Source organism: Choloepus didactylus, chromosome 12, assembly GCF_015220235.1.
Source record: "Choloepus didactylus isolate mChoDid1 chromosome 12, mChoDid1.pri, whole genome shotgun sequence".
Lineage (NCBI taxonomy): Eukaryota > Metazoa > Chordata > Mammalia > Pilosa > Megalonychidae > Choloepus > Choloepus didactylus.
In genome coordinates, this window is record NC_051318.1 from 18,986,651 (window position 1) to 19,000,693 (window position 14,043).

General features: G+C 43.8%; 1 protein-coding gene across 4 annotated transcripts; it reads left to right on the forward strand.

The window, feature by feature from the left end:
* Nucleotides 1–3,107: 3,107 nt before the first annotated feature.
* On the forward strand, nt 3,108–12,931 carry GJB6 (gap junction protein beta 6). Of its 4 annotated transcripts, XM_037800610.1 has the most exons (3): nt 3,416–3,622; nt 3,825–4,028; nt 11,411–12,931. In XM_037800610.1, exon 3 carries the CDS (start codon nt 11,426–11,428, stop codon nt 12,209–12,211), a length of 786 nt encoding a protein of 261 aa, XP_037656538.1. In that variant the 5' UTR covers nt 3,416–3,622; nt 3,825–4,028; nt 11,411–11,425; the 3' UTR covers nt 12,212–12,931. The 4 variants fall into 4 exon arrangements, with proteins under 4 accessions (XP_037656537.1, XP_037656538.1, XP_037656539.1 ...); XM_037800609.1 differs by lacking the exons at nt 3,416–3,622; nt 3,825–4,028 and adding an exon at nt 3,108–3,217; XM_037800611.1 differs by lacking the exon at nt 3,825–4,028 and having other exon boundaries at nt 3,417–3,622.
* The last annotated feature ends 1,112 nt before the right edge of the window (nt 12,932–14,043 follow it).

Genomic DNA, 14,043 nt, shown 5'->3' on the forward strand with positions numbered 1-14,043 from the left:
TGGTTTCCCAGTGCATATGAAAGTTATGTTTACACTATACTCAGTCTGTTAAGTGTATAATAGCATTACATCTAAAAATACAATGTACATACCTTAAAATGTGACACAAAGACACGAAGTGAGCACATGCTGTTGGAAAAATGGCTCCACCAGAGTTGCTCAATGCAGGGTTGCCACAAACCTTCAGTTTGCAAAAGGTACAATGCCTGCAAAGCACAATGAAATGAGGTATGCCTATATTTATAAATCCCTTTGCAAACATTAAAACATCGACAATCAAGGTGCTTCCAAGTATCGTTCTCAGGCCACCTTCATCCGCATTACCTGGGATGCTGGATAAAAATGAAGCCTCCTGGGCTCACCCCTGACTCACAAAATTAGACTCCCAGCGACCCGCATTGTATTTTCAACAAGCACCTCATGTGATTGTTGCACTCAGATTTGAAAACAAACAAGAAACTTCTTAAGACAGAAGCTGTCATAGTCACCTTGCTGTCCCCAGCCTAACAGGGGCCTGCTCCTTATAGGCTTTTTTTAATTGAATGAATAGATGACGTTAGTTTTCACTATAAAAAGACCTCACTTTTTCCTGTCTTCCAGGTGCCCAAGATTCTGTCAGTTATGGGGACGAATCCAGGTCTGTGTTTCCAGGTTAGACTCGGTAAAGGCCTGAGCCATCCAAAGGAGCAGGGAGGGGCACAGTTTCCTTTGTTCTCCAGGTAAAGGCGCAACAGGTCACCCAGAGAATTTCTAGATTTTCAAAAGCGTATCTCATCCATCATCCCTGCATATCTCCTAACATTGCAAAGGGAGATTCAGAGCTCACGCACTGTGTGCTGATTAAATTTCAACCTCAGAAATCATCATTAAGAGGCAAAGTGAGGATACTGATCAAAAGAATTTTATGTCACCAATTACAGCCAGGGTTACTAATGTGCTCTTTTTAGAATTCTGCCATATTGGTAAGTGGACAGTGGGCTTGTAATCATTTCTTGAATATTTTTGTTCATGTTTGGCCCACGAAGTCAAACAATCCAGTCAGTATTTTAGATGTCTTTGTACACCTTAGAGATTGGATCTCATTAACATAACACATTTGTTCAGTTAGCTTCTCGGTTTTCAAATGAACATCTCAACAAGAATATAAGATTCATTTAGTCCAGATTTCATTAGATCTGGTGTAAGACTATCTAAGAAGTGAAAATTGAATGCCTGGGTTAAATGTTCAGAAACAAACGACGAAATAAAAAGCCAGCACCACGTTGCTGCTACAGAAAACCCGAACAGAAAAAGAGAGATTTTCGCACTGTGTTGAGACGGTTGCCTCTTCGGACACCTGAGCAAATGCAACACACACTTTGTGACTACTTTGGTTTGAAAGTTCTATTCTGGTGACAGAAGGTCATTGGAATAACTACCATTCATCCAAAATGCAAATCATTTCATGGAACCACCTGCAGGATTGAGTACACCAGCAGCCAGACTTTGGGAGCAAAAGCAATTTCCAGAACAATCTGCTCTAAGGAAATGCTTTGCCAATCAATAACCAAATAATCCTGGAGCACCCACCATATCCAAAGAACACTATCTAGTGCTGTAGGGATGCAAGAAAGGCTTGCTTCCCCCAAGAAGCTTACACTCTACTTAGGAAAATTAAATTAAATGGCTAGAGTGTTTGGGGGAGTCACGGAGTGACAACTGGAAAGGTGCACTGTGGTCGGATTGTGGGAAGCCAAGAAGGACCGCAGATAAGATTTAAGTCTCCTGGAACTTTCAAGGCACAGGACAGATCTCACTGATGAAAGAGCCCAGATGTTTTAATCTCTCCACCTTTATGTTCGAGGACATTCCCAGGAGCCACCCCAAAGTGTTCTAAACCTGTTTAGGCTCAGGGGAAATTCTTGGACAACCAAGTTCTTCTCAAAATATTTTGCAAGGTGGAATTTTAATAGTCTTGATTGAACTTCCACTACCTTGAAGTGACATCCTAAAAACCGCCACTAACCCTGTTGCATGACAGAATATGACCCAACACTGGCTTATGGTTTAGGCGGGGACATTTAATTACTGACCAATTTTGTGGAATACACAAGTCACACAAGTCTTGTATGACGCAGGACAGGCTTGAACCTGCAAAGCCAGGTCCCTCCATAACTTCCAACACTTCCATCCCACCAACCCCTACACCACCCCAATCCTTGTCCTGGGCTTCTGGAGCTCTGTAGGTAAAAGGGAGGGACAGCCTCCTTTGGTGGTCCACAGGGGCTGACCACAATCAGCCTGGGGACAAGGCCTGTTCTGCTTTCCAGGGAGAATTCTTAAAGACAGTGAATGGAGGTAGCTAATAAAAATAACCCTAATGAACTCCAAACCCTTTAACTGCTCTAAGTTGTCATTAATAAATAACAGCAGTCAAGTTGCTGTGCCCACTGGCTGCTCTCTAGGAAAAGGGCCCTGCCCTGTGGGGCTAAACAGGGGGTGAAAGTGTCCAAAAAGGAAGATTAATGTGTTCTGGCAAAACCACAGCCAGTGGGGTCTCTTCCTCACCCCTAAGGCAGTCTCGGGGGTCTCGCTGCGCGCGGTAGGTCCTTGGCCTCGGTCCCGTCCCTCCGGGGCTGCGGAGGGCGTCCCAGGTCTTGGTCACTGGCTCCCGCAGCTCTGCCGGGGACGGCTGTGAGCCCGGCCGCGAGCACCCCGGCCCGCCCGCCGACCCTGGAGTCGGTCCCCACTCTCCCGACGACCCCACGCGCCCCCACCCCACCCTGCAGGCCCCCCGCGCGCACACACCCGTCCCCTCCCCGCGCGCCAGCCGCGGACACACGGCCCCTGCCCCTGGCCGCCTCTGGTTCCCTCGCGGACCCCTGATCCCCACATCCTTTCCTGCGCCCCCACCCAGACCCCTCAGCGCCCCCCTCGAGCCCCCAGGCCCTTCCCCCGCGCCCCGGCGGCGCTCTCGGCGTTGGCGGAGGTGCGCCCTGGCCCCCGTGGCCCGCGCGGCCGAGTCAGGGAGAGGCGGGGTGGGGGCGCGGTTAAAAAGAGCCGCGGGTGGGAGCGCGGGCCTCACCCGGCGCGGGGCGGGAAGGCGGACTCCGACTCGCGGCCCGCCGCAGACCCCGCGCGCCGCCCCAGGCCCGGGTGCTGAGCGTGGCGCCCGCCGCCGAGACCCGAGACCCCGAGACCCCGAGACCCCGAGACCCCGAGCCGGGCTGCCCACCAGGTAAGGGGGGGCCACGACGCCAGACGGAGCTCCCCGGCGAGCTGCGGGGGTCTCCCCACGGAGATCGAGCACGTCGGGGCGCAGCGGGCTCTCCTCGCGCGTCCCTTACGGGGGAACCCGACCCCAGCGCCATCCCCAGGTGGGCGCTAGAGGCGCCGGCGAGCGGCCGTGGCCGCGGGAAAAGATCCCTGAGCGTCGGGGACACCGGCAGCTCCGAAAGGCGGGTCTGGACGTCGGTACCGCCTTGGATCCGCATTTCCGAGGCTCCGGCGACCCCGGGCGAGGCTTGGCAGGGTGACGCAGGGGGTTCCTCACCCACCCGCCTCCCCCTCTGCAGACTCGCAGGGAACAGGATGACTGGTTCGCCTTTTAACCCAGACGGCTACTCTTTGGCAGGCACAACAGGTTTTTACGAACGTGCTCTCTCGTGTGCATAAGTCGCCGCAGTGGAGGCCTGTGCCTCCCCCCCTCCCCGCATCCTTTACTGCCTTTTGGATTTTCTCCGGCTTTTCTGCGTCACCTCCTGGTCTCGCTTGGATTTGGGAGGTGGGGGGGTGGGAAGGGCGGCGTTCAAGTTCAGTCTGACTCTGGACTTTTCTTGTCCCAGCTAGAACCAACCAGTATGCCTGCGGGGTGTGCGCCTGCTTGACTGGGAACCGCAGCCGACCAGAGTGCGTGCGGACAGCAGTAATTAAGTGTAATTGGTGACACATCTGAGCTAAGAGATGAAGGGGACCAGTCACAGGTGTCCCCGGGCATCCTGAGTTGTGGTGACTGACCAGCCTCCCTGCAGAGCTGGGTGGGGCTTGGGGTGAGTGCGGGAGGCCGCGGGCCGGCTCTGTCAGTGTCCCCCAGCTGTCACGTTGGCGCTTAATTAAATTTAATGATGCACCATTGCTGTTTTCCTGCAGCAAAATTTCCTACCACAGTATTTTCCTGCCCCAGTTCTAGCAGAATTTGACCAGTGTTTTAGAAGAACATGTCCTGTCCTGTTCCAGTGCACTTTCCTTAGAATTGCAGGGTGCTGCTCAAAACTGCTCCCGGGGAGCGCTTTGGATCGGGCCGAGCCTCTGGGGGTGTGGTTTGAACCCTGCCAAGGCAGGGAGAAGGGGGTTATGAACAGAACCTCCACACTGCAGCTTGTGACCCAGCGTGGCCGGTTGTGAGAGGTTCCCACCTGATTAGAATCGGGAAGACGTTATTCCCTCCAGCTGCATCACTGATTAAAAAAAAAATCTTATACAGGTAATGGTGACTTCATTCTCCCTCTCTCTCTCTCTCTCTCTCTCTCTCTCTCTCTCTCTCTCTCTCTCTCTTTACTTTTTGTATTCTGAATTATTAGCTAGGAAGTTAAGAAGGAAAAAAACTACAAGGAGATCTGACTAAACAATTTCCATAAGGTGAAAGGAAAATTCTAACTTGCAAATAAATCCTCACCATGCATCTTTGATTCAATCTGAATATTCTAGAAGCTATGAAAGGATCATCTACATTGGTTAAAATGTTAAATAGAATAAAATTGTGGGAAAATAACAGGTGATTTTTACCTTCTTCTACATTAGTTAAAATATTAAATAGGCTATAATTGTGGGAAAATAATTTTCAACCCAAGCTTCTTGATCCATGAAGGCACAGTCCTTTCAATGGCTACATTACTGAATATTAGATTTCTTTTCCATTTGCTTCATCCATGAGAATGGAACTGGACCCACAGGGAGCCTTTTCAGTTTTTAGTCTCAAGGTCATTTAGTTCTAGTTACAGATTTGCTTGAATGAACAATGATCTGCTAACAAGATCCAGAGAAGGGAAGTTGAATGTAACAGAAATTATTTTTTATTCTTTGAATTCTTAAATAAAGCAAAGAACATATGTAATTTTATGAATTGTCCATTTGTATATTTAGACTTGATAGAAACTTTTTCCTTTTTTATTTAGTTAATTTTGAAAGGCTATGAATCCTAAATCCATTGTTATCACTAGTAGTTACTTTGAAAGGATGGTTGCCGAAGTTTTGAGTCATCAAATTTAAAAAGCAGCAATCAGGTTTTGCCTTGGATGTCCTGAGATTTCCAGAGACAAAAAAAACATAGCTTATTCTCAAATGAGGAGAGAGTTTGAGATTTTTCAAACTGCTGATTTGGGGGGTAAGAGTATTGTACTCAGTTTCTCAAACTTTCTCCTCCTCTTTTTTTAAATGCCCAGGGAATGGGTTTCAGGTTTGAGATTGAGTTGTTTTATTATCGCATTGATAGGAAAAGGAACCTACACCAAAGAGTATTGATTTTTAGTGTATCAGGAGGGCAGAGCATCAGAAAACTGACAGTCTCCAGTCTTACCTCACAACAGTTCTGGGGGGATGATAAAAGCTCCCCAAGAGGTTCACGTGATAAACAACAGGACTTAAAGGAGGATGGCCAACAATACTATTTTTTTCTCAACAGGTAACATGTCCTCTGACATCAGAAACAGAGCACAGACTTATATTCAATGTCTTTGTTGTGCACCATTGGCCTCTAGGCCAACCAGGCTGTAGAAGAAGAAAGTCTGAAACCCTGGAAGCCAGGGCCTTGCTCTCATTTCTCTCTGTACCTAATATGCGAAGACCTTGGAAGCAAGGCTTAGCTTAGCTGGTTTTGCTTTGATCTTCTTTTCTTTTCTCATACTCAACTATCCAAAGCTGTGCTGGAAATTATGAGGAATGTGTTCTGTTCTCAGATCTCTCAAATACTCACTGAATGAGACAGATAGATGATAGACGGATAGATAGATAAATAGCCAGATGGATGGATGGATGTCCAGAATGATGGGCAAACGTGGCAAAATGTTAAAATTGATGGGTCTGGGTCATTGGGGGGGGGGGGAGGCTGGGGTATGCTGGAGTTCTGTGTGTGAGGATTGTGTTGTTTTGGCAACTATCCTGTAAGTTTGAAATTATTTCAAAATAAAAGGTTTAAAAGAAAAAAAAATCTACTAAATGACTTTGAAAGGGTCATTCAAGGGAAATAAAACTGTCTAGAAAGAGAAAGTTACTTTCCATCTCTTGGTGTATGCTGAGGATTAACACATAATATTTAGGGCTTTAGTCTTTGTTTCTGTCATCAGTGGAGCTAAGAAGGTATTATTAATCAAACAAGTCATGAGTAAATTCTTAAACAAGAATTTTTACACCAATCAGGAAATTACATTACTGCAGTAGAGCTAAATTATTTGAATTTTAGTTGGGGAAAAATATGTATATTATCAGCGGTATGGTCAATGGTTTACTTATTTTTAGAGTTAAATATTTAGAACTATAGCTTTGTTATCAAAAATGTGACCTGGAGTTATTCACAGTAATTAGATATGCCACAAAACCAAATACAATTTATCTTTTAGGGTTAAATGTGACCACATTCTTATGAGTTGAATACTGTGGAACTAAACACATCTGTTCATTCCTTAAAAGAAAGCCAGAAAGGCACCAGTTAAAATCAATCTCTCTTGTTTAAAAAGGAAATAAGTTAATAATTTATTTTGTTGAAAGAGACCCTCCCATGGGCTGCAGGCCTCTCGAAGCATGAAAGGAAAGAAGTATTTTGTATACAAAAATTGCAAAGTGCTCAGATGGATGCAGTGATTTTGAAGTATTTCGAATGAGTGAAAATTTCACAAAGAGTGATTGGCCCTCAAATCTTCTATAGTCAAAATGTGCATGAAAGATTGCCCACAGGGCGTATGTGCTTAAAAGGGAAAGTCTGGGGCTTGGAACTTGAATCGCATCTTCCATCCTCTGGGCAGTGGTTCCCCACCGTGCTCACCCACCACCCAGTGCCCTGTTGGCAGCTGGCAAGTGCTGGGCTGTAACCCCCCGAGGATTCAGGAGAAGCAGGTGGACTCCAGTGTCCTCCCTAAGCTCCTTCCCTTTAAAACATGCTGAATCTTTTCACCATCACTCACCTGCAGACTCTGCCATCCCTTGAGTGGGGGGATGAGTTCCTGGGGCAGCCAGGCTCTCCAGTGACTGGAGCAGTGTGGCAGGAATTTTACAGGCTCAGTACCCAAAGCAGCTCCATTGCCCCAACCTGTCAACTGCATTGTGCACTGAGCTCTCCTTCTTGCTTTGAGTCCACAGGGAATGAATGATATGCAGGACAGAGAGCCAGGCCTCACTGGGAAGACCATCAAGGAGCTGTGGGCTAGATAAAAGATGTTGAAAGAGAAACTTCCACCGTTAGGAAATAATTGTTCAGATTTATTGAATGCCCTTCATGGAGGGCACTTACGGTGATGGTGAGCAAAGGAGAGAATAAAAAACAGCCCATAGAAAGAGAAAGTCTTTCTTATCTGTGGGGGAGTTTAAATTCTATGGACTTGGCAGGGTTTGAGAAAATGCATATATAAACTTTCTCTTATTTTGAAAATCAGCCTGTTGGTCCTTCTCCAGGTTTGAGGCCCCTGTCTCATTCTGAAAAATAAAATTCTGATCCTGTCTGCAAATATTTCAGTATTCTAAGACTAACTTCTTCTGAGAAGTGAGACTCGAGACGTTTCACAGCAGGCTGGTGCTAGCTCCACACCTCTCGTACCATGTTTGTAGAAATAATTGGAGTTTATTCTCTTTGAGAAAATAAGGGATGTAAAATAAGAATTCCTGTCTTTTATCTGTTTTCAATTAAAATTACACCATCTGCTGCAAGCATTGGGCCCATCCCTTTTTTCTTCTTTTGGCTCAAGTATCTTATTTTTCTTTCTTTTTCATACATACCCACCCCCCATTTTTTTCCATTTTCTTTTCCTTTTTTGTTTTTTTGTTTTTTAAGGTTCAACTCATTTAGGTTTTAAACTTCCTGACATGGTTTTTACAGGTTTGGGCCACTCTACTACATTTGTGTGTAGTTTTCTTAGTCATCTTCCATCTTTTTTCTCTTTAAAATCTGAGCTCATTGGTAGTTAGTTCCATAAATTCCTGTCTTCCTGATTTGAATCTCTCATAACTGTATCAACACATGCTTTAAGAATCCCTCATCCTTCTTGAGCAGACTCCCCTTCTTGAGTCTTTGGCCACAGACTTCTAACATGCTTTTCTTGCCAACTTAAAAAATTAATATACTTCCCTGAAATTCTAGGCTTAAAGTTAAAACCATAATTTGAGTTTTTCCATTGGTGCCACAATCTAGGATTTTAGTTCAATTTTAGTTTAGACTTAAAAATCTAAATGTTCTTATCAAACTCTGTTTTAAAACTTTTCATATTCCATGATATTCAAACAACTTTTAAGACTCTCAACATTTTGAAGTCCTTAATTTTTTTCTAGGCAATGGAGTTGGAATAGACCAGTAGGCCACTAAGAACTTCAGTTCACTCAGCGACTCCGTTGAGAACCTACTGCATGCCAGCCGCAATAGCCAACATCTATATGACTTAGACACTTAACAATTGCTGAAGAAACATTGGGTACCTTTTATTTAGTTGGCTTTGGCAATATGGTGAGAGGGGGGAGTTTTCCCATAAAAAGGCTGGAGGAGAAACTCTGTGAACTCAGCATATGGACATTTCTACCTGTTACTCTGCTTGTGCCCCCCTTCACATCCCCCTACAGGGCCTGCGCTCTGGACTTCCACCTCTTAGTTCAGACAACGGAGGAAGCAGCACACAACCATCAGAGGTAGTCGTGATTGCTTCTTTTTGTCTAGGCCTGGTGTCTAAAAACATGGTGTCTAAAAGCCAAAGGAAAGGTGAACTGAATTTCTAAAAAAGCCATCTAAAATGGGAAGCTGCCTTTTTTAGTACAGGCCTGGCTGACTTCCTAAGTCTATAAGACATATGGCTTCTCTCCTTAGAAAGACAATGTTATCCGCATTTAACCAACTGCTAAAAAGAGCAACTAATGCGATTCCAGGGGCAGAGCTGTGAACAGGCATGCAGAAGCCACAGGGTTTCACCTGCAAAAGAGAAGGCTGAGAGTGTGCTCCTCACGCCTTCAGGTACAGCAAAGTTCTCTAGGACTGTGTCAACAAAAGGGCTTTGGTGGCTCCTTTATCCCATAAAACGTGAGTGCATTCTTTTAAGGGAAGGGTCTTTCACTCTCCGCCGACTCTCAAAGCGTTCATAGTTTATATCTTTTTTTTTTTTTTCCTTCTAAGGAGAATGCTGACCAATCCTTTCATCTTCTGTGACAATGCAGGATAAGCATTATAGCAAAACTTTCCAGAGTTGTAAAGAAGTCCTTTCTCTCAGGAAGTTAAGTCAGTGTGATGGGAGGGAGGCTGGGGTGTCAGGGTCCCTGGTCCCATTGCAACCAGCTCTCCTTTCCCTCGGGAGTCTTCATGGGAATGTTCCTGGCTGGAGATACAAAGCAAACGCTGGCCCCTGTTTCAAGTTAAGAACAAGTGAGCAATTTTTATAAAAGCTTGTGATTCTCTTTTGGAAGAGGCCCTTTCAGTAGTTTATAATATTAGGTTTCCTAATGGCACATGATTGTGGCAGATGATGTTATTCAAGCTGGAATTGATTATAAATATATTGTATAAAAAAGTAAATTAATAAGCACTTGATCTCTTTTCTGCTTTCTCAGTCTGCTGGGTGAACCAGATTATATCATTCCAATGAATGCTTTTTTTTTCCCCTTGGATAAGCCATTTAATGACTGAATTCTACTGTGAAACCTTTGTGATCCCTTGGGCAAAACTGGACTGATGTAATATGTATTTAGATAGCCATTAAAAGGGAACTTAGAAGTGAATTTGATTACCTGTGTTTCTGGATTAATATCAAGAGGCAACCTAATATATAATTGGAACTTGGTGGATCTAAATCCCCACACGTGAGTCACTCAACTAGGTGAAATCAACCTTGAGGACATGATGTTGAGTGAAATAAGCCAGAAACAAAAGGACAAATATTGTAAGGCCTCAGTAGTATAAACTAACTATATTGAACAAATGCTGAGAATTGAATTCGAGACCTTGGGTTATCGGGATAGAACAGGGGCAGAGACTGGGCAATTGATGATGCAGGAGTGCAGAATGTTCAATAAAGTTCCTAGATTATAAATTCTTACAGCAGTCACATCTATTCCTGAGTTTTAACTGTTATTTAAGAGATGTTCATTTGATAGAAAATTTTATATTATCTGTAAACACTATCTAATTTAACCTGTATGGTCAGTTTATTTAAACACATTAATTACATGGAATCTAGAATGGGGAATGAGATCTTGTTATTCTGTACAGGTTAATGTAATATCCCGATACATTCCAGAGTATTTGGGGCAGAAAATAAAAACGTATTTGCAAAGCCCCCTTGAGGGACTGGGGAAAATATGTGGAAATATTAAAATTCCCCACCTGGGGAATTCCTGATAGTCTTGCAAGCATTAGGGGCTCCCAATTTAATAGGTCAAGCCCTCTGCAAAGGAGAAGCTAAGCCTACTTATAATTATGCCTAAGAGTCACCCCCAGAGAACCTCTTTTGTTGCTCAGATGTGGCCTCTCTCTCTCTCTCAGCCAACTCTTCAAATAAACTGACTACCCCCCCCCCCCAATGCTATGTGGGACATGACTTCCAGAGGCGTAAGTCATGGCAACGTGGGACTTGACTCCCAGGGATGAGCCTGGCCCAGCATCATGGGATTGAGAAAGGCTTCTTGACTAAAAGGGGGGAAATTAAGGAAACAAAATTAAGTTTCAGTAGCAAAGAGATTTCAAATAGAGTCTAGAAGTCATTCTGAAGGTTTTTCTTATGCATTACATAGATATTCCTTTTTATTTTCTAGTGTATTAGAATAGCTAGACAGAAATACTTGAATCTGCTGAACTGTAATCCAGTAGACTTGATTCTTGATGATGATTGTATAACTATGTAGCTTTTATCGTGTGACCATGTGATTGTGAAAACCTTGTAGCTGACACTCCCTTTATCCAGTGTTTGGGCAGATGAGTAATAAAATAAAGACAAATATATATATAAATAATGGGGGGGGGGTAAGGGTTAAAAATAAATAAATAAATGAATCCCTCCAACAGTTATTTCTGGTTGAAAACACTAGAATGTTTTTACAGTTGGCCAAGTCCTTATCAGAAAATCTCCTACCAGCAGGTTGGTAGGTTGAAAGATCACAGTTTACTATAAGAGGAATCTGCTTAAGTCTGTCCTATTATGATCCTGTGTCCTGAATTCAAGGGACTGACCCTGGTTCATTTCTGTCCCTTTAGGAGTGAGCCAGAACCATGGATTGGGACACCCTCCACACCCTCCTCGGGGGTTCGAACAGGCACTCCACCAGCATCGGCAAAGTGTGGATCACCGTCATCTTTATCTTCCGGGTCATGATCCTCGTGGTGGCCGCTCAGGAAGTGTGGGGCGACGAACAGGCTGATTTCGTCTGCAACACTCTGCAACCGGGATGCAAAAACGTGTGCTACGACCACTTTTTCCCCGTGTCCCACATCCGGCTGTGGGCACTGCAGCTCATCTTTGTCTCCACGCCAGCGATGCTGGTAGGGATGCACGTGACCTACTACAGACACAAGACCGAACGCAAGTTCAGGCGAGGAGAGAGGAAGAGCGAATTCAAAGACATCGAAGACATTAAAAAGCAAAAGGTTCGGATAGTGGGATCCCTGTGGTGGACGTACACCAGCAGCATCTTTTTCAGAATCATCTTTGAAGCCTGCTTTATGTACGTGTTTTACTTCCTCTACAACGGGTACCATCTGCCCTGGGTGTTGCAATGCGGGATCGACCCCTGCCCCAATCTTGTCGACTGCTTTATTTCTAGACCGACCGAGAAAACCGTGTTTACCATTTTTATGATTTCGGCATCTGCGATTTGCATGCTGCTTAATGTGGCTGAATTGTGTTACCTGCTGCTGAAAGTTTGTTTTAAGAGATCAAAAAGTGCACAGACGGAAAAAAATCACCCCAACCATGCCATAAAAGAAAGTAAGCAAAATGAAATGAATGAGCTGATTTCAGATAGTGGTCAAAACGCAATCACAGGTTTTCCAAGCTAAACACTTGAAAGTAAAGTGTAGCTGATTCACAACAAAACTATTGTCTTCTCCTGAAGGCAATGCTGACCTAAAAATTCCTTCTCTAGACTGAAGAGTCTCTGTTTAAGAATGGCTTTCATAATAGATTCTGAGTTAACTTTTTGTAGAATAACTGTGCCATTAATATGCAATAAAATCAGACGTGGGCCATCTCTGAAAATGAAAAGATTGGTTGACAACTCTGCCTTAAACTCACTTTAACATTTATGTTTTAAGTGGACTATCTGATATAATATTTCCTGAAAATTTAAGTATATAACTGTTGTTGATAAAGAACACTTTATCTAGAAAAAGATAGTTTTATTAGTAAAAGATATTTTTACAGAATTAAATGTTTTAGTTCTGCCTTGGAATTTATATAAAGTATTTTTATAATGACTGATCTTCCTTACTTGGAAAAACATAGGACACTAGTTTTGAAATTATGCCAAAAACTAAATTTTGTACTTACAAAAGGTCTATCTTGTAAATATTATTTGAGCATTGCCTATTGACATATTTATGAACAATCATGATACTCTTAAGGTGGAGAGTGTTCATTGCATGATATATTCTTACTGCCTTTTGAAAGTTGTTGTAGCCATATGGAGGTAGAATGCTTTTTTAAACTAGCCTATTTGTCAATCATTGTGAAAAACTGAATCATGAATGTGATTGCATCAATAAAGATAATCTATTGCTTAAGCCTTATTATGCATTATGGCGTTCTGTTCAATCTGTCATCAAAATACCTGTGGGCCACCCCACCCACTTCCCTCCTGGGAGGGTGAGTTGGTTGGGTCACTCTTGCAGGGGCTGCCACCAGTTACCGCCGGTGGGTGGAGTTGCTGAGGAGTCCAGTGAGGATTCTGGCACTTGCACATCAAGTGAGCAGAGCCAACTCTAGCTACCTCCAGATTCTCAGTGTGGAGAGAGGCTGGCTGCTGGTGAGGACCCAGAGTCCTCTGGGTCATTCAGCCTTAATGGAGAGGAGGCTGGGGAAGCAGCCCTTGGACAAAGCCTGTCCCCAAGTTCTCATTACCTGAGTCCTTCAGACCATTACAACCTAGAAAAGTAGCCACAGCTCCACACCCATTGATGGGGAAACCTCTTTCTCCCCAGGGATTTCCAAAGTGAACACGAAGGACTTCAGTGTGGGTGTCGGTGAATCAGTCACAGACCGTGTCACTCTTTGGCATAATGATACACATACTAATACAGCCTCTATGTAAAGGGGAGTATTTAGCATGTTACTCTGGGTTTGGGGACACCCAGTGAAGAGTGACTGCAGATGGCGGCTTGATGTGGTGCTGATACCTAAAGAACCTCTTTCGGAGCCTCCTTCCAGAAAAACAAAAAAATAATTCCTTTTCTTCAGAGTCCAAAGCAAATCCAAAATGTCGTATAATTTCCTCCATAAATATTGTAGCATCAATCTATAAAAACTAAGGACCAAGCTTTTTAAGCAAAACCACAATTTCATCATTACACTAAAATATCCAGTCTTCATAATTCCATGTTTCCACAACTGAAAAGGAGGGGGAGGAGGCGGCACAATTAAAGGAATAATGACAATTAAATGCCTTACATGATCCTGGACTAGATCTGATAATGGAGGAGAAAAGCCACAAAAGGACATTATTGGGACATATGAAAAAATTGGAATATAGGCTGAAAGCTTTGTATCAATGTTAAAATTCTTCAACTTGATAACAGTACTTAAGTTGGTTCGGTAAGTTAGTATCTTTGTTCTTAGGAAATTTACATGAAAGTATTATGTGTCCATGGAGCATGCTGTATAGAATCTACTCTCA

Excerpts from the sequence above, each read along its gene's own strand:
- GJB6 (XM_037800609.1), top strand. The coding sequence starts at position 11,426 with ATGGATTGGGACACCCTCCACACCCTCCTCGGGGGTTCGAACAGGCAC.